The sequence below is a fragment of the Phalacrocorax aristotelis genome, chromosome 5 (genome assembly GCF_949628215.1).
Source record: "Phalacrocorax aristotelis chromosome 5, bGulAri2.1, whole genome shotgun sequence".
Lineage (NCBI taxonomy): Eukaryota > Metazoa > Chordata > Aves > Suliformes > Phalacrocoracidae > Phalacrocorax > Phalacrocorax aristotelis.
The window spans coordinates 13,699,683-13,725,259 of NC_134280.1; the positions used below are offsets into that span (position 1 = coordinate 13,699,683).

A 25,577-nucleotide genomic window follows, 5' to 3' on the forward strand; every position below is an offset into this window, starting at 1 on the left:
CTAATGTTCTTCAGTGATGAGCTGCTGTCTCTTGGTGTGAGCATATTAATTTACTCTCCAAAATATATTAACCTCTTGATATCTCCACTGAGGCAGCCAGTTGTTCCCCAGCTATATACTGTATTTTGTGGTACCATTTGCCCACTGACCACTGGGCTGAACTGTCACCGAATAACACCCAGCTGAGAACAGCTCTCGGTCCCTGTGCCAGAGCACAGTTTGGATTTCCACTGGGGAAAGCCACTGTGTGAAGCATGTGTGACTTGAACTTGTTCCCCGTTCCTAGCCCTGGCCTACTGGGCAACGTCAGGCGAGTCACTTCTCTCTTTCCACTGCAGAGCATAAAATGATGACGGTACCAAATTCTTGTTTAAAGTGCTTGCTAATCTAATGATGAAAGGAGCTACAAATTAATGTGATCTGATACAAGCTGATGTATCTGCCTTTGGCCTACATCAGTGTGTACCAGAGAAAGATCACACCCTCTTTGTTTTACAATGATCTAGTAGAAGTCTGCCAGGATGTTACGTGCTAGTGTCCCAGGCATCTCATCACTGTTCTGCAGCTGAGTGCAGCTGCAGAAATTGTTGTTAGTTTTTGAGAAGACAGAATTCACAAGGCTGTTAAAACCAGAGTGGGGGCTGCAGTGCCCAGCAGCTGTCAGCACCACACTGTTCATTTGCATTTAGGATTGCAGCACCTGCTGGCAGAACAACCAGTGTTTCATCCCCTCTTCTTAAATCCCTGCAGAATATTCCTCAATGTCTCCCAGAACGACAACACAGCACTGCGGCGAATGAACTTGAGGTCCTTCCTGATGGCCCCTTTGCAAAGAGTCACCAAGTACCCCCTGCTGCTCAGCAGAATCATCAAGGCCACCACCGAGTACCACCCAGATCATGGCAGCCTGCGGGAGGCCAAGAGCCGCATTGAGTCCCACCTGGAGCACATCAACATGAAAACCAAGCAGGAGGGGAACACATGGACCCTCCGCTCCTTTCGCCAGGACAGCAAGAAGAAGAGGGAAGTCATCAACATAGAGATGAGAGAAACTGCCCTCAAAACTGTAGGTTGGCTGCGGGAGGAAACTCGATTTGTGATGGAGGGGTCTCTGCAGCTGGCCCAGCCCCCCGATGGCCAGTGGGTGAAGAAAGGTAGCAAGACCCTGAAGTTCCAGAACATGCAGGTCCTCCTCCTGGTGAACATGAAGCGTGTGTCTGAATCCAGTCTGGAATCAGCCGAGCCAGGGCCGGTGAAGGACGCCGTGCTGGTACTCATCAGGGACAAAAATAATGGGAAGTTCCATTTGCTCAGGGAGCCCTTGAGGCTGAGTAATTGCATCGTCTCCACTGATCCTGACTGCGATGATACTTTTGAACTCATTGAGATCAGGCGGGAGGCGTTTGTGTTCCGTGACAGCGACCGGGCACGGACTCACCACTGGTTCAGGCAGATCAGGCGGTACTCGAGGGAGCTGGGCTCCTGGAAGAAACGTCGGAACGCACTGCCCAACATCATGATCAGCACCCCTCACACCAGGCCCTGAGTCCTGCACGGGCAGCATGCAGGGAGGCTTGGCTTGACCAGTGCCATTTGCAAAGAACCATCAAGAGCCTCGGTGGCTGGGACTTGCTGTGCTCCATGGACAACACAGGGAAGACCCTGGCCCACGAAGACTCTTAGCAGTGCTGGAAGCAAGCATTACAGCCTGCTTCTGGTCTCCAGCCTCAGGACTCACAACCTGTTTGTGTCTGATGTACATAGGGAAGGGCTTCCCTCAAGGAGCAGATCTCTGGAGGAAAATACCGAGTTTAACTTGTTAATATTGCACTGCGGGAGAATGATGTATGATGCTTGCCATTGCATGGATTGTGTTGAAAGCCAGTCTTGACAACATGAGAGAGGTTTCCACTGTTGACTGTATTTCATCAGCATTAGGTAAAGTCAGGGTCAAAATTAGGTGCAGTATTATGCAACAGGGGAGGAAAGCTGGAGAAAATGATGGTTTTCCACTGCTGCTCCTAAGGATTGTATTTCATTATTCACCTCTGTATATTCAGTCAAAATACTTGCTTAAAAAGAAAGGTCTTTCAGCTTTAATCCAAATCAAGTAGGTATCAATTTGCTCAGATTCAGCTGCATGCACACGGCAAAGAAAAAAAATAAAAGCAGGCAGAATAAAAGGACTTCTTGCTCTCTGCCACATACACCCCAAATACGTGTAGAACCTGTGGAAGACTGGTATACCCCCGCTGATTGTCTGTTATTTAACTGACGTAGGGACTGGAACATAATGCTGCATCTGAAATATCTCAGAAGTGTATGTAAATACAGCTCTGCTACCACTAATAGTGAACTTAAAAATTTGCGATTATTTAAATGATGTAATCTAGTGTATTTCAAAATTTAACTGAAAGGAACAATTTACATTGTACTGTAGAGTAACATAAAAGGTTTTAATAATTATGTTTCAATGACTTTAGGTGGGTATTTTTTAAATACTTGTTTTCTGGAGTAGGTACTTCATTTGGTATGGGTGGCATTCAGGTGAACAATGTGCCTACATCCGCTCTTTGGATCCCCTAAACAGAATTCTGGGGCTACTCCTAATGAGACTGGGAGAATGGGACAAGCCTGCTACCCTCATTCTCACTAGACAACAATAGACTGGCACAAAATCTTGTGATCTGGCCTCAGTCCTGCTGGGGCAGGTCAGGCCCCAGCACACCAAACGTGAGAGCTGAAACTGAGGCCACAAAAGCGCTCCCCCATAAGATCCAGCCTCTCTCAGCTCCACAGCGGGGAAATGACTTGAAGCTGAGCAATGGTAAAAAGGCAAACAGGGTTTAACCTTTTCAGCCTGACATTACTACTGACCTGCAGCCTTGCAGTTACAAGGCCAGCAAAATGTCACACTCTGACTTACACAGCAAAGGCCAGATTACAGCCCTAGAGGCTGAATTATAGGAGCCTCAGTTTTGGTCGGTGGGTCTCAGAGGACAGCCTGCAAATGTTCTTTCAGCCCCCCAGGTAAAGACAAAGCCCATCAGTGTTATTCACTCCCAACAAAATATTTCTGTTACAGGCATTTACTTTACAGGAGGATTCACATAAAGAAGCATAACAGTGCATTTGTCCAGAGGTCAGTCAGCATCAGTGAGTGCACAAACGAAGGCAGACAGAGGCTACCTTCATGTAGGTAGCCCTAGTCTTGTACAGTCACTGCTGACCTAAGGCCTGAGCAGACCTCCAAGCCATGCCCAGTGCTTTGTTCTCCAGCCACAGATGCTGGGGCTTGTCACACTGCTCCAAGCGCTGAGGCAGACACCAGCAGTCAGACATGTGCATACTGGCTGTATTTTCATCTGCACTGCCCAGCGTTTTTGTCCTTGAGGAAATGGGAGTTGTTGATTCATCGGAGGCGTTACGTACCCAGGACGTGAGGGTGGCAGCACACAGCTGAGCGCTGTAGCAAGCGATAGCTGGCAAAACACTTGTTGGGGAAGCAGCCTGACTTCCTCACATGAGTTGGAATTCCCTCCAGCTATTTCTAGCCATTAGACAATAAATTGTTTATTTCCCCCCAACACGCACTGAGCAGCCAGTGACAAGCACAAGGCATTGCTTTTGTAAGTTCGTTGCTTCTTTTTCAAATAGATGGATGCCTAAGCAGAGCAGCTGCTGGAGGAAGATTTCCCTGACGCTGCATCTAACAGCCTTCAAGCCCCATTCACCTAACATGCAAAAAGCAACAGCTTGTAGCACTTTAGCTTTCTCTCCCACGATCAAAATGGCGCAGCTACCTTCTCTTTATTACCACCAGTGCCCACTTTGATAAGGGAAGGCATAAGTACAGTGAGTCTAATAGCTTAATTTATCCAAATAGCGAGTGGCTTTCACGGCCACAGGAAGCTGCTGCTTTCTGGAAAGTTTTCAATTACTTTCCAGCACAGTGGTTTTCTCCACACCAACTCACGCTCAAAACCAGCCGTGGACTGTTTGTACAGTCACAGCTTTAAATCAAGATACCTTCAGTTACCTTGACTGTTCAAAAAGACTAAAGAACAATAAGTATATATAAAAGGTCTGATATTTAGCATCCATCTTGTGTTTGGGTGATTGTTCAATTTGTCAGATTCCGGGTTTTTCTAGGTATCGCAGGAAACACCTGCCTGCCAGGCTCCTAGTAATCACGCCTTATTTCCTCTGAACCAGGCAAACTCTCCCCAGAAGAAGTCCATAAATAACTGCCGGTTGTTGAGTTACGAGCAGGACGTGTACTTGGGGCTGTAGCCCTGTCCTAAAAAACCTGCGGCCAGGGAACAGTCCAAGCTCTTTGATCTGGGACAGCCTGCTACAGGAAGTGACAGCCCGATTGTTGAACCTGTCAAACTAGACAGAGGTTGTGCTTCCAATGTTATTTACCTTTTATGTGTCCGGTGTGTACTCAGCTGCTTGCCTGCCTTTAAATTACAGGTGTTGAAAGGGAGTACGATCACAGAACAATCTCTGCGGCTCCGCGAGCGCTGGCGCTGTGAGGTGAGCCTGCACAGGAAGGGTGAGGAGTGTCGGCGCACTGACAAGGCAGTAGGTTTCCATAATCTCCAGGCACCCTTCTGAACTGGATGATCACTCCTGGGAAGTTCCAGATCTTTCAGTATCACATGTACACATCTTGCTTGGCAGCCCCGGAGATTAGTTGTGCTGTATTTTTCCATTTCTGATTAACAAACCTGACAAAATGCTATTATAATCCAGGGTACTTGGGAACGGGATTGTCTATAAGCCAAGAAAGCAATTATTTGTTCCAAACTGGTGTCCTAGGGCTCTGTAATATTTTTATGCCTCTCAGAAGTCACCACTGACAATACTAAGATTACTTTTCAAGACTTCTGCCCACTGAACATACCCGGCTAGTACAAGCAGGCCTCTCTGGAAGTACCATGTTAGGGAAAAACCAGAAAGTCAGATTACCCCCTTCGTTTATCAGAACTCATAAATGACCTTTAACAATAATTTAGAGTGAGTCTTGCTGGTCATTTACCAGGAAAGCAACAACAAGAGGCAGTCTTCATCATAGAGTCTGTGTAGTTTTGAGTGTAAGGCAGACACAGAAGACGACACAGCACTGGATTATGATCCCCCCGTGAGATCAGGTCCCAGGGAAAGAAAGAATGGCTGCTTTAGGAGTCATCAGCCTGGGTGGGAAAGCCTGAAAAAACATGGGGAGATGAAGAGCAAATACGTTAGAGGACGGAGGCTTCTCCTTTAGTGAACAGAGATCTTCTCTTTTATGGTGCTCTTGTACATTCCTGGCTGTCATTCACAGAAGTGAGGACAGAGATGGGGTGTTCAGTGTGGGTCTCCACTGTGATCAAGAACACATCTGAAAGGGAGCACCAGCTTTGGCCTGGCAGCAAGAAGCTATTGCAGCTGTCATTGGAGACTGAGAGATTAACCTCGGCACATCCCAAATCCTGGAGAAAAAGCTCTATTGTAGTGAATCTATTATGGAGCTAAAGTCTCAGGAAGGCAGACCTCCAGAAGGTGATTCTGATGAATCTTTCACTCTCTTGTTTGTCCCTGACATCCTCAGAGGGTGGATAATTCAAATCTCCTAGCACCATGTCAAAGACATCCCTTCAGGGCTCATGGATGAGGCAACTGCAGTAACTCTCTTTTCAAGATATGAGCTGTGTCTCCTCTCAGATATACGCTGGGGAACCAGGTGAGATTAAGCTAGAATTAGGCTGACATTCTCTGACTTGAAATTGGAAAAACCTGGAACCAAAAGCAATGGAGGAAACTGTCCTGATGTAGATCAGATAAATGTTCAAAGAGCTCACTGTCACTGTTGAGTGACCTTCTGTCACTGGAATACAACAGAGCAAAAAGCCTTACCAGTCAGGCAGACAAAGAAACTGCTTTATTTCTCATAGAGGCTGCTGCAGAATATCAGTATGACTAGAGACAGGTACAAGCAGTTAAAAAAGAAAAAAAATTTTTGACAATAACACTGCAAAGCCCCAAAACTCCAGGCAAGCCCCAAGGGCACTTGTCAGAAAAAAAGACATCTCCCTCAGAAAGATGAAGGTGGTTCCCTAAAGGTCCCCTTTCTACAACATGGATGGAAAAGTTGAGCAATAGGAGCATAGAGGGTCCCCTTCAACAGAGAGTGGAGAATCCTAATGAGGAGTGGGAACACAGGCAGAGCATCCTCCAGCACTGCCCTCTGCCCAGGCTCAACTGGGAGCAGTTACACAGCTGGAAAATGTTGAAGAGCTGGCGTTAGGCTCTAGGTCCATTCACAGGGATGAATGCAGTGATAATTTGCAACTCTCCAGCTCAAGCCCTGCCCCAGTGCGATCACCAGTGCAGGCTTTGCATCCCTGAGAAACGATCTCAGCTGCAGGTGAGATGACCCAGACTGTGAACACCCCTCCCAGGGAAGGTGCCCTGTGTAGAAGCAGGCAAAGGAACCCCTTGTTTCAGTGGCGCTGGAGCCCCAGGTGGTTTTTAACCCTTCCTTCCTAGTGGAAGGACCTCCCTAGCAGTGCCGTAGTCACATCCTTGGGAGGACCCACATCAAATGTCTCTCTGGGTGTGTGGGGAGGGCTGGCAGATGACAGCAGGAAGCCTGGAGGTCACAAGGAAGTCACAGAGCGGATCCCATGACTGATGCCGGGGGTAACCAAAACATGCAAAGAGCCCAAGGCCTTTATAGCCCTGACTGTTTCACATGGGCTGAAATCTCAGGCTTTTTCTTCCCTTCAGGCTTTCTGCAGTCCCTCTTGAAGTCTCCGACAGACTGTGGTGGTTGTCAGACTTCACAGAAACCCACGCAAGCTGCACAGGGCCCCATTGCAGACCCAGAAGCAGCCAGACAGCTCTCCCTACCGGGGTGGGGGCCAGCAGGCACCCTTGCAGGGCCCAGGCTCTTACATTTTTCCCCAACAGAAGCAGGTTAGGTGTTTGTACACCCGTAGTGTGAATGTTCAGATGAACAAGCATTCTGACAAGGAGTGTATTCCCCCTTCTTTTGAGAAAGGATTGGTTTTATGACAGCCATTTTCCACTTGGGCAGGGCAATGCTCCAGTGACGGCTAACCAGTGCAAGCCAGAAGTGCCACAGTTTGAAGTGACAATAAGCAGAGAGGCAGAGAAACCTGCAAGCAGACACCCATCTTCAAGAAATCCATGCCTGATCCACAACATGCATACAGGAGATACATACTGTAAAGGACTATTCCGTTCAAAATCAAACACTTGCTTAGTGATGCTCCATGAATTCAGCAGGCAGGAGGCTCTCTGAACAGCCCCTACCCGTGCTTTTGTACAGTTGCACTGCAGTATCCAGCAACAGAGAGTACTTTAATGAGCGAAGATGGGCTGCTGGTGAGTAACGAACGGGTCAATATCCCCACACAGACCCTGGGAGTCATCCGTGTTCACTTTCTGCACTCGTTAATTGCCTTGGTGTGTAATGAGCTGAAAAAAGCACGTAAGGCTCTGTAGCACAGGAGTCACCATTTTGCAGTGAAATTAAGGCAAGTTATTTACCCAAAGAGAAAATCCTTGACGATCCTAACAGAACTGGAAGCAGATAAATTGCTGCAAGAAAATCACACAATTTACTGCGTAGCGTTACAGCTCAGTGAGCACTTAAAGCTGGCACCACAGAGAGAGGAAGAAGCCTCCCTCCACGCACTGGGGCCGCGTGTGCAAGACTGTGCAGTGAACTGGACCGGGAGCAAACGCAGCTGAAAAATAAAGATTGTTTCAGCTAGATCAGTTCCTTGTTCCAGTTCACTGCACAAAGACCTGTGCTGGCAATAGAAAAGGGCAGTCTGGGGGCAATAACGTGTCCTTTAAGGAGTGCCAGTTTAAAGAGGTTGTGGATCTCAGGCTGCCATTAATCAATTCCAGCAGACAGAGCTCAGTTCAACAGCCAGTCCCAAGGTCTAACTCTGCATCCTGTGCCACGGAGCCCCGTTCACCCCTATTTCCCAAACGGTTTCAGGTCAGCACTTTCATTGATGTGCAGGGGTTGAATAGGCAGTGCTATAAATAAAGAACAGTTAATCAACTATTTAAGGGCCTTTTTTACTGAAACAAAGAAAGAAATTACATCAAGATGGGGAAAAACCCCACCAAACCAGCGAGTAAATACAAAGATGATCCAAGTGAGCACTTGCTGGAACACACTTCAGGCCGAAGTGGCTCAGAGAATAGCTGTGCTGGCTGTTGAGTCAGACTCTCCAGTGCTCCTGCGCTGACTCACTGCCTTCCCAGCTGCCAGTGCACACCGCGCAGCCTATTCAGTACCAACAGGAGTTATTTGTTCAGAGTTTGAGTGCATGATTCATCATGAGCCACCAAGCTTCTGCAGTCCCCAGAGCTCTGTCCCCCAGAGCCTCTCCCCATCAGCTAACCTGCTCCTGCTCCCCCGGGAAAGGGAAGAGTCAGAGAAGAGAGACCCCCCCCCTACTCAAGTCCTCCTGGGCCTTCCCTTCTTCCCTCTGTTCCCAGCTCTGGGACAGAAACGCAACTTACCGTTAAGGACCAGAGTAATGTGCAGATTCAGAGTCAAGGCCGAGGAAGCCACAAAAAGCACGTCCCCAGCTTTCATTGCTGTAGCCTGGGGAGAAAGTTTGTGGTTTTCTTTTCCCTTCCCCAGACCTGGCTTGGGAGTGCAGTGCACTATGCAGCCTGGCTCTTGCAAATGATGCTTTTCCAGAGGAAGGTGCTAGGCTCTCCCAAAACCTAGGAACAGGAAAAAACGAGGTGTTTGCTAAACACCCTCCAGGAACACAACACTGGTGTGTCTCTTAGGCACTTGCTCTTCACAGAGCCTTAGACAGAAGGATCCCACACCTTGCAGACTTTGTAAACCCCTAGTAAGAGACTTGCTCCTCCAGTTGTCCCTCCCACAGTATCTGCACCTCGGCACCTGTGGTGCAGTGCTGCTCTACCTCCACCAGCTCTAAGGAACCGTGTAAGAATGCAAGCACTGGCAGATCTACGATCTACTGAAAAGCTGCATTAGGCATATGGGATCCCATGTCAGGAAGCAGACCTCTGGCATGACCAAATGCAACTGGAGCACCTGGACACAAGCCAGCACAAAGCCTTGACAAACACCTGCCCTGCAACCAGAAACCTGCCCTGCCAAGTGGCCTCACATCCCTGGCCCACATGCCAGGAGTCCTCCAACCAGAGAGACATCAGACTGACGCTCAGGAAGCCCTTCTCTAATTCCCCGGCTCCCACACGTTTCCTGCGTGACCTTGGTCTGCACGGCTGTGTCTCAGAGCCCTAGGGTGGTGTTTCATGAGCCTCTGGTTTTGGCAGTAGAACTGGCTTAAGCTTCTTCCTTCTCCCACCTGCGTGGGGTTAAAGCGAGAAAAAACCAACTGTGGCACAGGGCGAGAACAAAGAACAACTGTGAAAGCTGGTCTCATTGCCATGTGGCTCAGGAAATTACACCTTCACGTTCTTCAGCTGTGCAGGAGGGGTATTACCATCTCCCTACATTATGTGACATCAGATACAAAGGATGAGGACAAACATTAAAGATTATGAGATGTTCTGGGGACGAACCTTGCCACATCTTGGATTTGGTAATGATAAATTCCCCCATGCCTCTCCTGTTTTACTTGGTGAAATAGATCAAAATCAGAAGTAAAATAAATTTTTAAAAGCCTATGAAATCTGTTTGCAGCTTGAGCTAGGCTCCAGTCGCCAGCACGTGAGAGCGTGCCATGGAACGGCATACAGCCAAAGTCAGGAATTCTGTTACTGCCCAAGTACAGCTGGAGGCTGAACTGAAGTTATGATATTTCAGAGTAGGCTCCCATGAGGGGAAGCAAATAACAACAGATCATCAGACAACAGGCAGTTACCAAATGGCCAAAATAAAAGAAAAGCTGTTATTGGCCAAAATAACCAAGAAACCATTTTCTTTCAATAAACAAAACAAAAACGTAACTGAAACAGTGGGAAATCTTTGCTAACAAAATGCATCGCTAACAAACCCCACAAACTTGACTTAACGTGTTCATCCTCTGGAAATACTCCTCCCTCCTAAGTAAGCCTGTTTTTCTCCTTACCCCTACGGTACCACCAGAAGTAGGAGAAGAATGGCAAAACTCAAAGCCATTTAGGACAAGAGGACACACACCCCGGGAGGTATGAGTCTGTCCATTTACGCAAATGGAAGAGGCTGTTGGTGTTTGCAAACATCTCACATGCCAAGTATCTGAAACTAGTGATTTCCCTTTTCTGAAGATACATTTTATTACATGAACTATAGTTTTGGTGTGGTGTTTTTTTTTTTTTAATCCCAGGACACGAGTACAGGTGTGGCCTACACAGGTTGTTAAAACTTGACACTACCTGCAGTTTATCAGTTAACACTTCTCTATTTGGAAACCTTGGTAGTTAACAAAAAAAACCAACCAAAAACTGGTTACACCGAGTTCTCAAGGCAAACGATAGTATTAAAACTCAACATTTACTTATGTCAGTAAAACAAATACCAGCCATTGACAGCAGATGTTTGAGAAAACCTTGCTCTCCCTACTACAGAAATCTTGGAGGAAAGGAAAAAAACAAGAGAGGGAGAAAGAGCGATGTGCCCGGGTGCAATACATGAGTTCCAATTTAAAAATTCTCAGGAATATTTTCACCAATTTATCGATTAAGGGGGATATATTAACAGAAGCCATTTAAAAAGATCTGGTTACTAAACAGTTATGCAAATCTGTTCAACTCACTGACAGAAATGAAAATTTAAGAAATAAAAAGGCAGACCCCCAGTGTCTTAAAAAATGTATAGATATTTACACACTGTGTTTTTCAAAACATCCCATGTATCCACGCTGAGCTGCGTGCTGTGCACACATCTTTGCAGGTGTGCGAGCAGAGACAGCTGAAGCACACGACTGCCGGGAGCAGTGATGGAACACTACACAACTAATGAGAATTTCAGCTCATGGAAGTTACCGACTACTATTGCTGCTGTGCACAGAACGGCACCGTGTGTCCTGACAGAGGAATTCCACTGGAAACAGAGAACCTCCCACCCTAATCTAGACATGATTTTACAAAACATTTTGAGAGCTAACACCCGTACTACACCTTCTGTAAGAAAATAGAGAGCAGCTTTCAGCTGCAGTTCTTCTAAACTACTGTAGGAAGGCTTTGCTAGCATGCTTCCTAAATTGGCAACCATCTGAGGTAATTGATGATGCTGTTAAAACAAGCATCCTTCATTTCTCTCCACCCGCACCAACTGTTGCCTCCTTATTGAGTCCTCTGATCGACAAGTCATAAACCACTTCCTCAATTTTCTTGACATCATATTTCAGGCCATCGTAACGTTTCCTCAGGGAGTCATTCTTCAGGTTGAGGAGACGGAAGCCAGAATCCAGCTCGTTGATAAAGGTTGAGATGCGGAGAGGGCGAGAGTAGTCACCAGCCGTGACGCTGTTCACTGCCAGCCTGGCCTACGAGAGGAAGACACACGGGAGAACCTCAGCAGAAGAACCACCCAAATCACGTCACAATTCCCATCACTCACACTACCAAATGAAGCAGTTTTGTTCCAGGCAATCAGATTATTTATACTTAGATCTACCTTTTTGTTGACCATAATCCTGGATTTTCAATCCAGTGACTAGTTTAAATCTTAAAATATCAGTGAGGAACAAAACTCTGCCATACAGAGGCAGTTTGCCAGAAGTTCAGATCAAGGTGGTGTTTATCATAACTTCCGGGAGCACCTCGGGAAAACTAGAAGACACGTTACTTCTTTTAAGTCCATTTCAATCCAAAGATATGCATGAACGTCTTCCTTACCAGCTCACTGGCAAGAGTTAATACACCAGACAGATAGTCTTCAATGTCCAGGTGAAAGCCCCGCTCTCGATCAGCTTCAACTAGGATGAAAACCAGAGTGGTAATCAGGTGGTACCGAGCGTGAGCAAAACCAGCCAGTAGAAATTGCATTTGTTTACTGGAGCTAATTTGAAATATCAAATTTATGAAGCATTATTACAAATTAAAAGCCAGCCTTTTCCTGTACGTGATGTAATTACTGCCTCTTCTCAGGGTTTTGATTTAGCATCTCGTACATCCTCAACAGGTTGTGATTGATCCACAAGAATAACTGAGTTTACATCATTTTACAGGAGAGGGGTCTGCAGTCAGTTTTTGGAAAAACATTTTCCTGATTTTTTTTCAAATCCTTTCCTCTGGGGGGACACAATTCTCTCACAGCATAAGAATTTAAACTGTTTTCCACACTTCTTAAACACCAAAAGCAAAAAAATGAGAAAAATAAGCTCTCATCTTTGTATTATTCTTTTGGTAGAGTTATGCCATTTGAATGAATTATCTTCATTGAGGAAGAACTGATTAGTGAATAAATACTTTTGTGCATGTTAGGTTTGCTGATTTCTACCTTCTAAAAGAATTTGTTGTTTATATAATGAAATCAAGCACTAGGTAGGTTTTGGGACCTATTCCTTGGGAAGAAATGAAGTTCTGCTGTTTCCCTGTACCTCTGTAAGTTACAACGTCAAAAAACGTCACAAGCCTTTTCTCTTCAGTTACAGCATTAACTTACTCCCAAGTATTTCTGCAACAGCTTCTCGGGTCACTAACGTTTCTGACTCTAAGTAGACTACAAACGCTGCCAGAAACACCAGCCGCTGAAGCACAAACCTCCAGTGCTCATGAAATCTGTTGAGGAAAACACCAAGTCAAGGTATTAATAAGTAACATTATTATTGGAGAGTCAGGCAACAAGCATACATTATGTATACATTATGTTTTCCACCTTCACACAGAGCACTTGGCAATATTTTTAGCTTATCACAACATCACCAGCTTAAAGCCATCTCCTTGGCACTCCAGAAGTGCACCCCCGCATACTACGCTGGGCGCTAGCATCCGCTTGTGCCTCTCATACCCCTGCTTGTTCACCGAGCCTTGCGGGTGGTTGCGCCCACAGACAACCAGGGCTTTCACTCCCATCTTCCCCCAGCAGATTTGAGCTGACAGGATTCTTTTTCTTTGAAATGTTCTTGCTAGACACTGTCCCCTTCTGGCAGCAAACAAAACACAAGGTGACAACTTAATTTAGCGTCTGCAGTATCAAAAAGCCATTTCATGACAGACAGAGCTCTGTTTTCCCCAAATCTAACTTAACTGAAATGAATGGAGCAGCAAATGCTCTGCTCCCAGAAACAAGGGCTGCTCCAACAGAACATCAATTTCTTAAACTTTCCTTTCTCTTTTTAAAAAAAGTTTCTAGAAGAATTAAATACTAGATTTTTCTAGTGAAAAGTTATAGAGTGTTTGAGCAAAAGTACTTTTTTATCTGTGCTGATAAAAGCCTCACACTTCTCCACCATGATTTACTTTTCAAACAGAAGGAAGCATTGGGCCCATAAAACTTTAAATCATTCTTCCAAAGTAACGATGCCAAATATCCCCAGGCAATTCCCATATCTGTGTCTGGCTGCATGTGATCCCGCACACCTGTAATACTGATCAGTGGGGAACTTGGTCTTCAGAGACTCCATCTGTGTTCTCACTGTACCAAAGTGTTCACGAGCCTTCTGACATTTCTTTGGTACTGAAAAAGAAACAGCGCAACGGTCAGTACTTAACCGAGAACAGGGTTTTGCAAACAGAGTTTTCTAATGCAGACAGTACTAGGGCTCCCTGGGCGTCCCAGGTAGTCTGTTGACATTTGAACCAAACTAAGAAATATTCACTGTCGCACCATGAGTCGCGCAGGTCTGGGCTGTCTAATCTGCTCTAGTCCTTAGTTTCGAACTTGAGACAAGATGCCCCAGTGTTATTTAAGAATCACTACTACTCATGACTAATAACTGCTGCTATAAAACCCACGTAGTGGATGAAGAACCCATTCTGTAATGGGCACTGATAGAAGAAACCACTGGAAAGGTCACACAGCCTACAGACTGTGAGGCAACAGGGGATACAAACAGACGGAGGAACACCAAATCAATGTGGTGTCTGCCTATCGACTGAACCAACGAGCAAAGGAGCCTGGCGACGTGCTGACCAGGGTGACAGACAAGCAATGCTGGAGGAGAGATGACAAGTAGAGATGGAGAAAGGCTGAAAAAGGTGTCAGGTGTTAAGACCTCATCTGTGGTAGCAGAGGGGCAATTTTGTTCCGGGGTCTGTAAATATAGAAGAGCTGAGACCATGGCAACAGACCCTGGGGGACACGGGAGGGAGCCAGCAAGAGCAGAGGCGGGGTTAAAGCCCCACGCTACAAGCCAGCCCTTGTAGCAGCACTCTGGAGCAGCTGGGCTATGGCTGGCACTGCAGAAGGAAGGACGCAGCGGAGATCAGATGTGAGGCGATAACAGGACTCCAAGTTTTAGCTGCATGGACAGAGTAAGAGACAGGGTGGCCAGCAGGGCTGTACAGGCGCTACACAAAGAGAAACAAAATGTTCTGGACAGCGCCCTAATGCAGCGGTTCAGAAAAAAAAGCAATGGCCAGATCACAAGCAACAGAACAGCACTGTGCACAGCAGCTGGCCCGAAGGAAAGCGCACACACCAAGCAGCGCTGCCAAACGACTTGCACAGTCAAAGGAAAAGCAACTTTTCCTCCTCCATTTAAAAAATCTTATAATATTTTTTTCTTATTGGCCAGAGTTAGGTTAGATGAGGTGCAACATCCCTTCAGGAAACTGCATTTCCTGCTTTAAACAATGTATTTGAAGAAACTGGGTTTTAGCCTGTCCAATGCACATTATACCTCTGCAGAGAAACGGTCTTGTTTATGCACCGCCCACGGCCACCTCCCATTCATTGGTCCGAGTTACAGCCACGCTGCACCGGGGCCCAACAGACCTAACCGAACCAGGACGACTTAACTGCCGCCTTCTCAGAAATCCTGGTTGCATCCCAAAGAAGGAGGATCAACCTGACAGGCTCTCCTGCATTTTGATGTATAGAATCTAGCATTATTTAAAGAAGATCTATAGAAACTACATCTGAAAACTGTGAAGAATGACTTATCAAACAAGCCTTACTAAGAGTCACTTAAGTGTGTTTAGAAAGATCTTTCAGTTAATAAAACAAGACTTCTGTTAAAAAAAAAAAAAGAGGCACTTAAAAATAAAAGCTTCAGGAAGCACAAGGTGAAAGTGCTCCGTGTGGCAGCTGTAACGAAAGAAGCACATGAAGCTGACAGACAGCTGCCCTTTGAACAGCATCCTCAAATCATGGTGCCTGCCTCAGTTGTGTGAGCTGTGACGTGGCAGCTGGGGACAGAGTCAGGCAAAGATTTGCACTTTGGACTCTGCCAAAGGAACCTGTGACAAAGATAAACAACCTTTACTGTAGAGTTTCAGACAACAGCACCCAATGGTACACATATAACCTCCCAAATTCAAACTATCCTCAGGCATCCTTGGGTATCACCACTGATGTCTTGCTAAGCTAGACACAATGTGTTTCATAAGCAAAGACATACTAAGTTGACTTTCAGCCTCCGAAGACCCCACCTATTATGCAGACTCACATCAGCTAACAGCAGGCTGCAGCACACGCTGCCCCAAACAGCTTTCTGAGCAGTTCCTGAACTCCATTTTGGACAGGGAGCAGAGGAAGCTGAGAGACCCTCTATCCCTGCTCTGGAGGCTACTGGCACTAGGCTTTGCTGGTTTTCCTTCCCTTCCCCACAGCGGAATAAAGGCTACAACTGAAAGCGCTTCTCCTGCTGCTAAACACAGTCTCATGCTTGGTGCCAGGAGAGACCACAGAGAAGCTGGCACTGTGAAACAGCTGTTGTCCATGGGTAGGTGGCTGCCGCACAGTAAAAGGTTAGATGAAAAACTCAGTGAAAAACAGGTTTATCCAAGAGGTATTTCAAGTCCCGGGAGAACAGAGGAAAGGCATTGTGCAAGATAACGTTTGAAATACCTCAGACTAGGACAGGAGACTGCCCTCCATCGAACTTCCAGCTATCCCGCAGCTCTATTAACAGAGCTCGTGCCACCCCTTACCCCTCTCTTTGATAGGGTGGGCTGCTGAAGTGGTGCAAATCCCTTCCCTGCTTTCCCTGGTTCTCCCTTGTCTCCTTGAGTTTTCATCGCTCTACCTCAACTGCTGATGCAAGATTAATTACAAAGGAGCAACTGGCAGGCTGGGAGCAGGAGAGTCAGCCATCTCCCACTTAGGCTGGCACAAGGGAGGAGGCACAACAAGCAGCAGCACCAGCTTAAACCATCCACGGCCACGCAGCTGCGCTCACCAGGCATCATTAGTTACTCTGTCACCTGTGAACTTGTAGTAATTAATAGTACTTTTGCTTTTTTATTAAAAAGTTATTAGTTTATATAATTTATTTATAATTTAATATTTGTATACTCCAATATAGTTTATTAATAGCATTAATAGTTTTTCTTACAGCTTGGAATAAAAAAATACAAGGCTAAAAAATCTTGATGCTGCAAAGCCTAGCCAGAACTCTGTTGCAGTGAATAGCCCTCTCTTTCATAGTTATAAACGTCATCATTTATCCTATTTTAATCTACGCAGGAAGAATCATTCTAGTTTCTTGGTAAAAATGCAGCACTGACTCCAACAGCGAGATGCTGTAGTAAGCCAAGCAGCTTTTAAACGCACTTCATGGCAGAACTAGAACCATTATCAAATAAAACTGTAGCCTAAACATGTGACATCTGACAAGTGCTATTTATTCCCTAACAATCGTTCTGTTAATTGGCACAGTGTCATTCTGCTGTAAACCTTTATTAATCTAAACCTTTATTGACTTTCTCTATTATACTTGGAATCAACAACAAACTGACAGGTCTATTATGAATTAACTCCTAAGTTATTAAGCATTCATTACCTTTGATATTACAAGAATTATAAATGGAGCTTCCTCCCCCCCCCCCCTTTTTTTTTTCCCACTTTGTTCCAAATCTCTCCTCAGACTCAGCAAGTTCCAGGACCAGCTCTCCCCCAGAATTAAAAATCAGATGAAAATACACTGAGCCAGATACAGGTCTCTACTGTTAAATGCTGGAAAGCAACCCCTGAAGATGGTACCCATGCAAAACAACTGTCACAACATCCACAGGTTTATTCAGCTTAGAAAAATGAGTGTATGCTTGTGTAAATTAACCAATTAGCAGCTCTAATTTTTAGCACTGCCAGATTTCCTAATTAGGTAGAAGTTGCACTTGCCAGCAGAGGTCAAACCTCAGGTATTGCAGGTTGCTGAACCCATACCCTCCCAGGGGCCAGAGAAATCCCGGGCCTCCAGCTCCAGTATGAGTGTGCTGGTGAGCGTCACCAGGCTGGTAACAACCAGTCAGCTCTGCAGGTGGATAAAAGAACACCTGGTGAGGCTTTTTCTTCTGTTCACCTTCAGAGGGTGGCCTGATGGATTTCTCCCCTTCTCAAATTCACAAGATCACAGAATCACAGGTTGGAAGGGAACTCAGGGATCATCTAGTCCAACCTTTCTAGGAAGAGCACAGTCTAGACAAGATGGCCCAGCACCCTGTCCAGCCGAATCTTAAACGTGTCCAACGTGGACGAGTCAACCGCTTCCCTGGGGAGATTATTGCAATAGTTGACTGTCCTCACTGTGAAAAATTTCCCTCTCGTGTCCAATCGGAATCTCCCCAAGAGCAACGGGTGTCCATTCCCCCTTGTCCTCTCCATGTGACTCCTTGGAAAAAGGGAGTCTCCATCTTCTTTGTAGCTGCCCCTTAAGTACTGGTACATGGTGATAAGATCCCCTCTGAGCCTCCTTTGCTCAAGGATTAACAAGCCCAGCTCTCCCAGCCTATCCTCATATAGCAGGCTTCCCAGTCTTTTGATCATCCTGGTGGCCCTTCTCTGGACCCCTTCCAGCCTGTCCACATCTTTTTTGTTTATTGGGGACCAGAAGTGGACACAGTACTCCAGGTGTGGCCTGACAAGTGCTGAGTAGAGTGGGATAATGACTTCTTTCTCTCTGCTGGCGATGCCCTTTTTGATGCAACCCAGCACCCTGGTGGCCTTCTTGGCCACAGCAGCACACTGTTCGCTCATGTTGAGCTTCCTGTCCACCAGGGCCCCCAGGTCCCTCTCCACAGAGCTGCTCTCCAGCCAGGTGGATCCCAGTCTGTGCTGCACTCGTGGATTACGTTTTCCCAGGTGCAAGACCTTACACTTGCCCTTGTTGAACTTCATAAGGCTCTTGCTGGCCCACTCCTCCAGCCTATCCAGATCTCCCTGCAGAACAGCTCTCCCTTCTGGAGTGTCTACTTCCCCACTCAATTTGGTGTCATCTGCAAAATTAATCAGGCTACACCTGATGCCGTTATCCAGATCACTTATGAAGATGTGATAATATTGGGCCCAAATGTCAATCCCTGGGGGACCCCAATTGTGACAGGTCGCCACTTGGAAAAGGAGCTACTTACCGCCACCCTTTGGGTTCGGCCTGTCAGCCAGTTCCCCACCCACTGCACAGACCACTTGTCTAGGCCATAACGCATTAATTTCTCCAGGAGGATGCCGTGGGGAACCATATCAAAGGCCTTGGAGAAGCCCAGGTAGACAGTGTCCACCGCCCACCCCATCTCAACCAGGCAAGTCACTTTGTCATAGAAGGCCACCAGGTTTGTCAAGCACGATCTGCCTTTAGTGAAGCCATGTTGGCTTTTCCCAATCACGTGCTTCATTTGACTTGTGATGGCCCCAGGAGGATTCATGTCATAACTTTCCCAGGGATTGAAGTAAGGCTGATGGGCCTACGGTTACTCAGATCCTCCCTCGAGGCTTTCTTGTAGATAGGGGTAACATTTGCCTTCCTCCAGTCCTCCAGGACATCCTCTCAAGAGTGTCCCCTGAAGGGACATTCCTCTCAAGTTTCCACAAAAGTTAGAATGGTTGCTTCTTCTCAGGAGATATTGATTGACTTGGAAAAAAAGCTTTCAAGTCACATATTTATGGGGAAAAATCTCTTTATTCCAGTAGCTTCACCAGTAAGTCTAAAAATGAGGATGGGGGAGCAGAAAGAGCACATGCAGCATCTAAGTATCCAGTACCATTCTCATGCCCTGGAGGAAATGGGTTGGCCCAGAAACAGTGTGTCAAATGTCTTAAATAAATTTGGATTGCAAGCAAGGAACCAGGCTAGCTGCAGCCCAAACCTCAAAAACAGTGGAACAGTTCCAGTTATCACTTGAACATACATCAAGGGCAGCTTCTGCTCTACCAGCCTTTGCACATTCCCTTTATACCCTGGAACATTAAGCAGATTTTATACACACACACAGAGTCACTCTCACACAAACCAGACTAAAGTCCCCCCTTCCCACACCACCCTGAACACCCCCAGAGCATTCAGGATCACAGCTTTTTGGGGAGTGGGGTGAAGAGGTGAGGAGGGAGATACAGATGCAAAGGCCCAACAGCTCACGTTAGAATCAACAGAATATAAAATCTACACGCAGCTCTCTTAGTGGGAAACCTGTGAGCCAGTTCAACAACCCAGAAAACGAGCAATTGTAGGAAGAACACGTTCCTCTGCGCCGGGGTGGTGAAACACCAAGCTAGAGGGGCGGGGGAGAGAAAGGCGAAGACCGGCGTTTCCCGAGAGTGAACAGCAGCTTTTGTACTTGTCCGGCCTGAAACCGCCCAGTTGCCCCCCGCAGCCTCCGGGAAGCCCCCGCAGGAGGGGACCCAGCGGCGCCCACACGCGACTGGAACCTGGGAAAGGGGCGCCAGTGAGGGGGGACCCGCATGCTCCGGGGGCGTATTCCCCCCGTCCCGGGCGGCCTCTCCCCGCTCCCCCGGGGGAGGCGCAGGGCGGGACTCACTGTCCTGGAAGCCGGGTCCCTGGTGCACGCCCTGCAGCAGCGTGAGGATCTCCCGGGCCGTCTGCTCCAGCGCCTGCACCTCCTTACGAATCTCCTGCGGACACAGGTCGCCGTCAGCCAGGGCGGGACACCGCGCCGCGCCGCGCCGCACCCCCCACCCGGCCCCGGCCGCACCTCTCGGATGTCCTGGTCGGCGGTGAGGGCGCCCTGCAGCGCGATGAACATGTCGCTCACCGACATAGTGCCTTCCGCCGCCTCCCGCCTCCGGGGCCTCCCGCCTTCACGAGGGGCCTTCTCTGGCACCGGCGCGGGGGCTGCCCCGCGCACTGCCTGACCACGCCGCGCCGGGCTGCCCCGCGCGCTGCCCGAGCGGCCGAAGGAGCTAAGGGGTGGCGGAAGAAGGCGGGGCGGGCGTGTCCCCGCGGGGAGCTGCTCGTTCCGGGGCGGGTATCTGCGTGTCTGTCAGTGTGTCCGTGCGTCGGGGCCTCCATATGTCAGGGCCTCGCTGCCGGGCGGCGGTGCCGCGTTGCTACGCGATGTCGTGCGGGGGGCGGGATCGCCTAGCTCCGTTGCTAGGAGACAGCGCCGCGCTGATCTGGGCCTGCGCCCCTTGCCAACGGCGTGACGCGCTTCCGGCGGCCGTAGGGAGGGCAGCATGGCGGCAGCGGTGGGGCCTGAGGCCGAGGCCGAGTCGGTGGCGGCCGCGCCTGCGCCAGTGTCGGCGTCGTCGTTGCTGGCGCTGGAGCCGCGGCTGCAGCGCGAGTTCCAGCAGAAGGTGCAGCGGGTCCGCAACAACCGGGCGGCCCAGGTGAGCGGGGCCCTGCGGCGGGGCGGGGGTGGCCTGGCCTGGCCTGGCCCGGCCCGGCCCGACACGCCGTTCTCTCTCTCCCTCCGCCGCAGGAGGAGCTGACGCCGGGCGTGGTGTACGTGGGGCACCTCCCGCGGGGGCTCCGCGAGCCGCAAATCTACGAGTATTTCGAGCAGTTCGGGAGGGTGACGCGGCTCCGGCTCTCCCGCAGCAAGAAGGTAATGCGCGGCCCCGCCGGGCGCTGGGGGACGTGGGGGCTGCCGGGCCGGCCCCGCCGCCCCCGAGGGGCCGCTGCTGCTCGGGACCCCCCCGCAGCTCCGCCGTCCGCCCGCCGGCCCCGCGCACCACGTGCAATGCTTTCGCTGCAGTGTCACGAGTGGGCGGAGGGGGGCGCCGGGCGTCATCCCTTGTCTCGGCGCAGCCAAAGCGAGCGACTGGCAGCGTGCGGGGCGGTGCCCGGGGCTGCAGCAGGCGGTGTCCGCGGCGGGTGGCCTAGCCCCTTTTTTTCATCATAACTAAATACAGTTGTGTGAGAAACTGTTGTCAGAATGTACTAATTCGAGGTGGGGCCTGAAATGTCACGGAAAAGACTCTGGTTTAGCTTTCTTGGTGCTTTCTGCTCAATAAATTTAACCTCATTTCTGATTTATCTTCGCATCATAATGTTGCTATTCAAGCTTGGTAATAGCAACAGAACAGCAGCCACGCAGGGCAGGTTTCTTTTTTTTTTTAACAAACAGGTACTGGCGAGCAGTTTGTTTCATATGCAAATACACACTTACAAATAACGTTGTACTAATTTAGGAGTAAATCTGATGCTTTTCATGTTTTTACCAAACTCTATGAAATTACTTGTGTTTAGCTGAGAATGAGCTGTGACTCTGGAAGCATAAAATAATTTTAATATAGTTCTTCACGTCCACATGTGAAGAACTATTTCAGATCTCTTTTTGTCGTTGCTGCAGACTGGAGGTAGCAAAGGCTATGCGTTTATAGAGTTCGAGTGCGATGACGTGGCTAAGATTGTTGCAGACACAATGAACAACTACCTGTTTTCTGAAAGACTGCTTAAGTGTAAGTATAAGCTGAAGTGTAAGTCCCCTAACTTGCGAAGGCAAGTCCTAGTTGTTTGTGTTATTTATTTGGACTATTTGGCACATCTTAAGGTTTTTTTATGAAGTTTTGTCCTTCGTCCTGTTTTTGAGCTTTTTTTCCTTTTCTTCACATGTAAAGAACACCCTCAGCAGCCTTTTTGTCGCTACTGCTGTTTTTTTTCCCCCTAGGCTGGTAACGCTCGATGTATAATTGTGTACCACAACGTCTCGGGAGCGGGGGGGTTTGCTGTGGAGGCCGTTCCTTTGACATGGAAGTTATTTGTCATTTGTAACTGTTGCAGCTGCTCCCTGTATAGTTAGACATAAGGGGTTTTTTTGATGAAAAGATTAATGAAATTAGCAAGTTTCTCAGACATGGCGATAGCAATGTTTCTTTGTAAAGGATTTTGTGCTACGTATGCATCAACTTTTGAAAAACCAGTTTCTCTGACTGTTTTCTGGGTGACACTTTTTCAGTGTTCTTTTCTTCCGTCCATCCATTATCAGCTCTGTTACTAATGAGTATTTTGTTGCTTTCCACTTTCTCTGTTTGTAAACTGCTGTATGGTTGCACTGCCGTAGCAGCGTGTGATATTACAAGGAGAATGGAATAGTGTTCTGTGAGTACGTCTGGTGAGAAGGGTCGCTCTGCTGTAACTTCATCTCATGTGTTGCTGATACAGGTCAGTTCATACCTCCTGAAAAGGTCCATGAAAACCTCTTCAAAAACAGCAACAGGATATTTCTGAAGCCGTCTCAGCCCGCGGTCAGGCGGTACAATAAGATACGTTCCCTCGTTCAGAAGGCGAAGATGACAAAGCGACTGCTGCGAAAGGAGAAGCTTTTGCGGAAGAGGCTGGCTGAAAAGGGGCTCGATTATGACTTCCCAGGATTTGTAAGTTTGGCATCATTTTGATGAGTGTTTTATGCAAAACGTGTTCCTAAGGTTGTGCTAAATACAAGAAAATTGTGTGTGTTGTGTGGAACTGGTAAAAGAGCTGGAGCATGAGGGAAACTTACTTGCATTAAGAGCTGTATAGAAGTTCCTGGAAATTAGTCTTGTGCTCTTGCTGGGTGATGCGTTAGTACACGTGGGTTTACCTTAAGAGAAGTAAATAGGTAACAGCAAAAGGAAGACATTCCTTTTCTTCTGTTAGTGTAAACAGTTAGATATCCTGTGGTTTTAGTATTTGTAGGTCACAGAAGAGTGATCTACTTTTCCCAAGCCCCATGGGGGCCTTTGGCAGGGTAGGTATTTGAAGGCAGGTCCCAAGGCTAGAGCTTCCATCCCTAGACCTTGCCTAAGCTAGCCAAGTGTACTGCTTGTTTGCAGAGTGCTCGGGTGACGTACTTGAATTTTGAGCAGTACTGTTTAACAAGGTTTGTTTTTTTTTTTTTTTTTTATAAATGGACAGTAGCAGCTTTTGTTACTTTGCTTTGGGTGTTTTTGTTCAAACCAGATCACATCTGTGGGACTGTAAGTCATGTTATTAATTCAGACCTAATTGCTGTAGCAAAAATTTTGGAATAATGAAGCAAAGAAACCTATAGACTGTTAAGTGACTGTTTGCATCTTCACACAAGGAAGTTTATAGTGATCCACCTGATCTGTCTTCCTTCCTAGGCTGCACAGAAGCTTTCCATAAAAAGAAATAAAGTTAAAATGTCCAAGAAGTCAAAACTGAATGCTTCTTTGAGCAGCCAGGTAAGACCAATGAGTCCTGGCGGTGACCAGCACCGTGCCCCACCATTCACACTGGGGCAGATGTTTCAAGTCTGCAGCTGGTTTCTCTGCATTAATTTCAACACCTGGATAGTATCTGCTGGAAGGATTTTTGTGCCAGAAGTAGCTCCTTTGAGATGGGTTAACATTCTTGAATGGGGGAGGGTGGTTGGATCCTCTCAGTTCTTTCTCCTGTGGGAGAAAACAAAAGCAGCAAAGGCCTCTGCTCAGCACATCAGGAGTAGCAGTACTTGTCCTGAGGTGCATGCAGGCAGCAGTGTGACTGCTGTCAGCCTCCACTATTCAGTGCTAACTTGGGGCAGGAGAAAGGCAGGGTGCTGGGGACAGTCACCTGTACACCACCTACATCGGGGCTTTGAACTGGTACAAAACGAGCTCCTTGCTGGCATCCTTCTGTTGGTCTGCGCTATGTTATAATGGCAACCTGTTCTGATGAAAAGGGAGTTAACCGTTAAGAAAGTGTAGTGCTGTCTGTCCCCACTTACATACTCTGCTGTCCCTCCTCGCTCATCCTCTCCAGGCATGGTATTCCAGTATCTTGAAAACTAATGCCAGCTAGAACTAGCAGTAGGATGAGAGGAAAGCTCAGGTCATCAGGGCTGAGATTTGGGGCACTGACAGTCTGAAAAGTTTGTCAGGTATTAACATTTCTGTTTTGTGTTATCACTGTTGCGCATTTGGCTTTGGTGGGGTTTTTTGATGTTGCTGGATTTACATGCGATAATTGGGACAGGGCTGGTTGTGGGGAAGATGGGATAACTCGTACATTCAGTCAATTGAGTTCTGAGAGCTTACTGAGATAATGAAGCTGGGATGTTTCAGCTCTGCTCTGGGCTTGAAGGTAGCATTTCTTGAATGTGGCTAGCCTCAAATATACTCCCCAACCCCCCCCAATTCTTTTTCTCTTGGCTTTCTTAGTGCTTTGAGTCAGGAAGTACAAAGTTTAGAAAGCGAATATGCATAATGGCATGTTAAAAAAGTGTGATTTAATTTGCATTTGCCTTTCACGTATACTTTTTTGAAGATGACGCTTTGTCTGGAAAAAATACTGTCTACAAAAATAGCTGGTTATAAAAAGAAAAGAGTTTTCCCTAACATGGAAGTTCCGAAGGAGAACTGGACTGAGGTGCCTTGTCAGAGGTGCCACAGAGGCAGTGACAGCTTTCTCTGGCAGAAGCTTTGCAATGAATTGTGTTTTTTCTGCTCTCTTCAGGATCCTACTCCAGTCTGTACTCCAGCAGTGCTCGAGCGCCGGAGAGCTGCTCAGGTGGATGATGACGCAGAGGACAATGAAATAACGCTCCGACTGCCCCCTGCCAGTGTTAAGAATGCTGTGCAGAGACAAAAGAAGCAGCCAAGAAAAAGGCCAAACCTGAAGAAACAGAAATAGACATGAAATTTTGATGGCTACAGCCATGTTTTTCCTTGACTCAAGAACTGGCAAGGCAGAGCTTCTAGTGGTTCTGCTGCCCTGGCTTGGTTTGTCTTGACTGGACTGTTTCAGCCTTTCCTAGGCAAGGGATCTATTCACAAACCCTCCCCCTCCTCTCTAGCCATCAGTGGACCTACAGTTTTCTCTGAAGATATTCTTGCCTTTGTGCTTACAAGTGCCCATGCTGTGACATGCCTACAGTCATGCGAGAACCTTCAGTCAGTTCCGTAGCTTGTCCCTAGCGCTCACTGTTTGGAAAGAAAACGTGAGACTGTCCGTTCAGAACTTCCTGATGCAGGCTGTATCTTAAATTTATAAATAATGATGGGTTATAAAAGAAAAAAGTAGCGATTTTTCAACTGTGTTGGCTCTTGGTAGTTGTTCTTCTGTCTGAGTGTCTGTGTTTCATGAGAGTTCTCACATAGTTACACAAATAGAGGGTGAGGGATTTTTTCCCCAAGGAAGACTTACCTTGAATTTCATCTCCTGTTTGCGATCAGTCAAGATTTGCCTGTACTGTCCAGGACAGGGGCAGAATACTCCACTGCCTGAGCCAGCCCATGCCTTTCAACCCTGCTGTCAGCAGTGCCTGGGAAACAGCCTTTGCCGGGATGTGGAGTG

General features: G+C 47.6%; 3 protein-coding genes across 4 annotated transcripts in view; 2 read left to right on the plus strand and 1 right to left on the minus strand.

Annotated features, from left to right (window-relative positions):
• The window catches only part of LOC142057299 (uncharacterized), a 46,793-nt gene extending 44,311 nt beyond the window's left edge, over window positions 1-2,482 (plus strand). For both annotated transcript variants that reach the window (XM_075093053.1, XM_075093054.1), the window contains one exon: window positions 751-2,482. In XM_075093053.1, coding sequence (XP_074949154.1) covers window positions 751-1,546 — 796 coding nt within the window. In that variant the 3' untranslated portion in view covers window positions 1,547-2,482. The remainder of the gene's footprint in view (window positions 1-750) is intronic.
• Window positions 2,483-10,494: 8,012 nt separating this feature from the next.
• Window positions 10,495-20,491, minus strand: TSN (translin). The gene is made up of 6 exons (XM_075093056.1): window positions 20,053-20,491; window positions 19,879-19,972; window positions 13,546-13,642; window positions 12,629-12,744; window positions 11,860-11,939; window positions 10,495-11,507 (listed from the first exon to the last, which is right to left on the minus strand). The coding sequence occupies exons 1-6, from the start codon at window positions 20,116-20,118 to the stop codon at window positions 11,271-11,273; spliced, it is 690 nt and encodes a 229-aa protein (XP_074949157.1). The 5' UTR covers window positions 20,119-20,491; the 3' UTR covers window positions 10,495-11,270.
• A 42-nt stretch (window positions 20,492-20,533) lies between these two features.
• Window positions 20,534-25,320, plus strand: NIFK (nucleolar protein interacting with the FHA domain of MKI67). The gene is given in 7 exon segments (XM_075093055.1): window positions 20,534-20,686; window positions 20,779-20,904; window positions 21,652-21,760; window positions 22,464-22,675; window positions 23,405-23,485; window positions 24,738-24,888; window positions 24,891-25,320. Coding segments are annotated over 7 exon segments (870 nt in total). The 3' UTR covers window positions 24,929-25,320.
• The last annotated feature ends 257 nt before the right edge of the window (window positions 25,321-25,577 follow it).

Excerpts from the sequence above, each read along its gene's own strand:
- TSN (XM_075093056.1), bottom strand. The coding sequence starts at position 20,118 with ATGTCGGTGAGCGACATGTTCATCGCGCTGCAGGGCGCCCTCACCGCC. Across the intron at positions 19,973-20,052 it reads CCGACCAGGACATCCGAGAG|GAGATTCGTAAGGAGGTGCA; the intron begins GTGCGGCCGGGG and ends CTGTGTCCGCAG. Across the intron at positions 11,940-12,628 it reads TGTTGCAGAAATACTTGGGA|TTGAAGCTGATCGAGAGCGG; the intron begins GTAAGTTAATGC and ends TTTTCATCCTAG.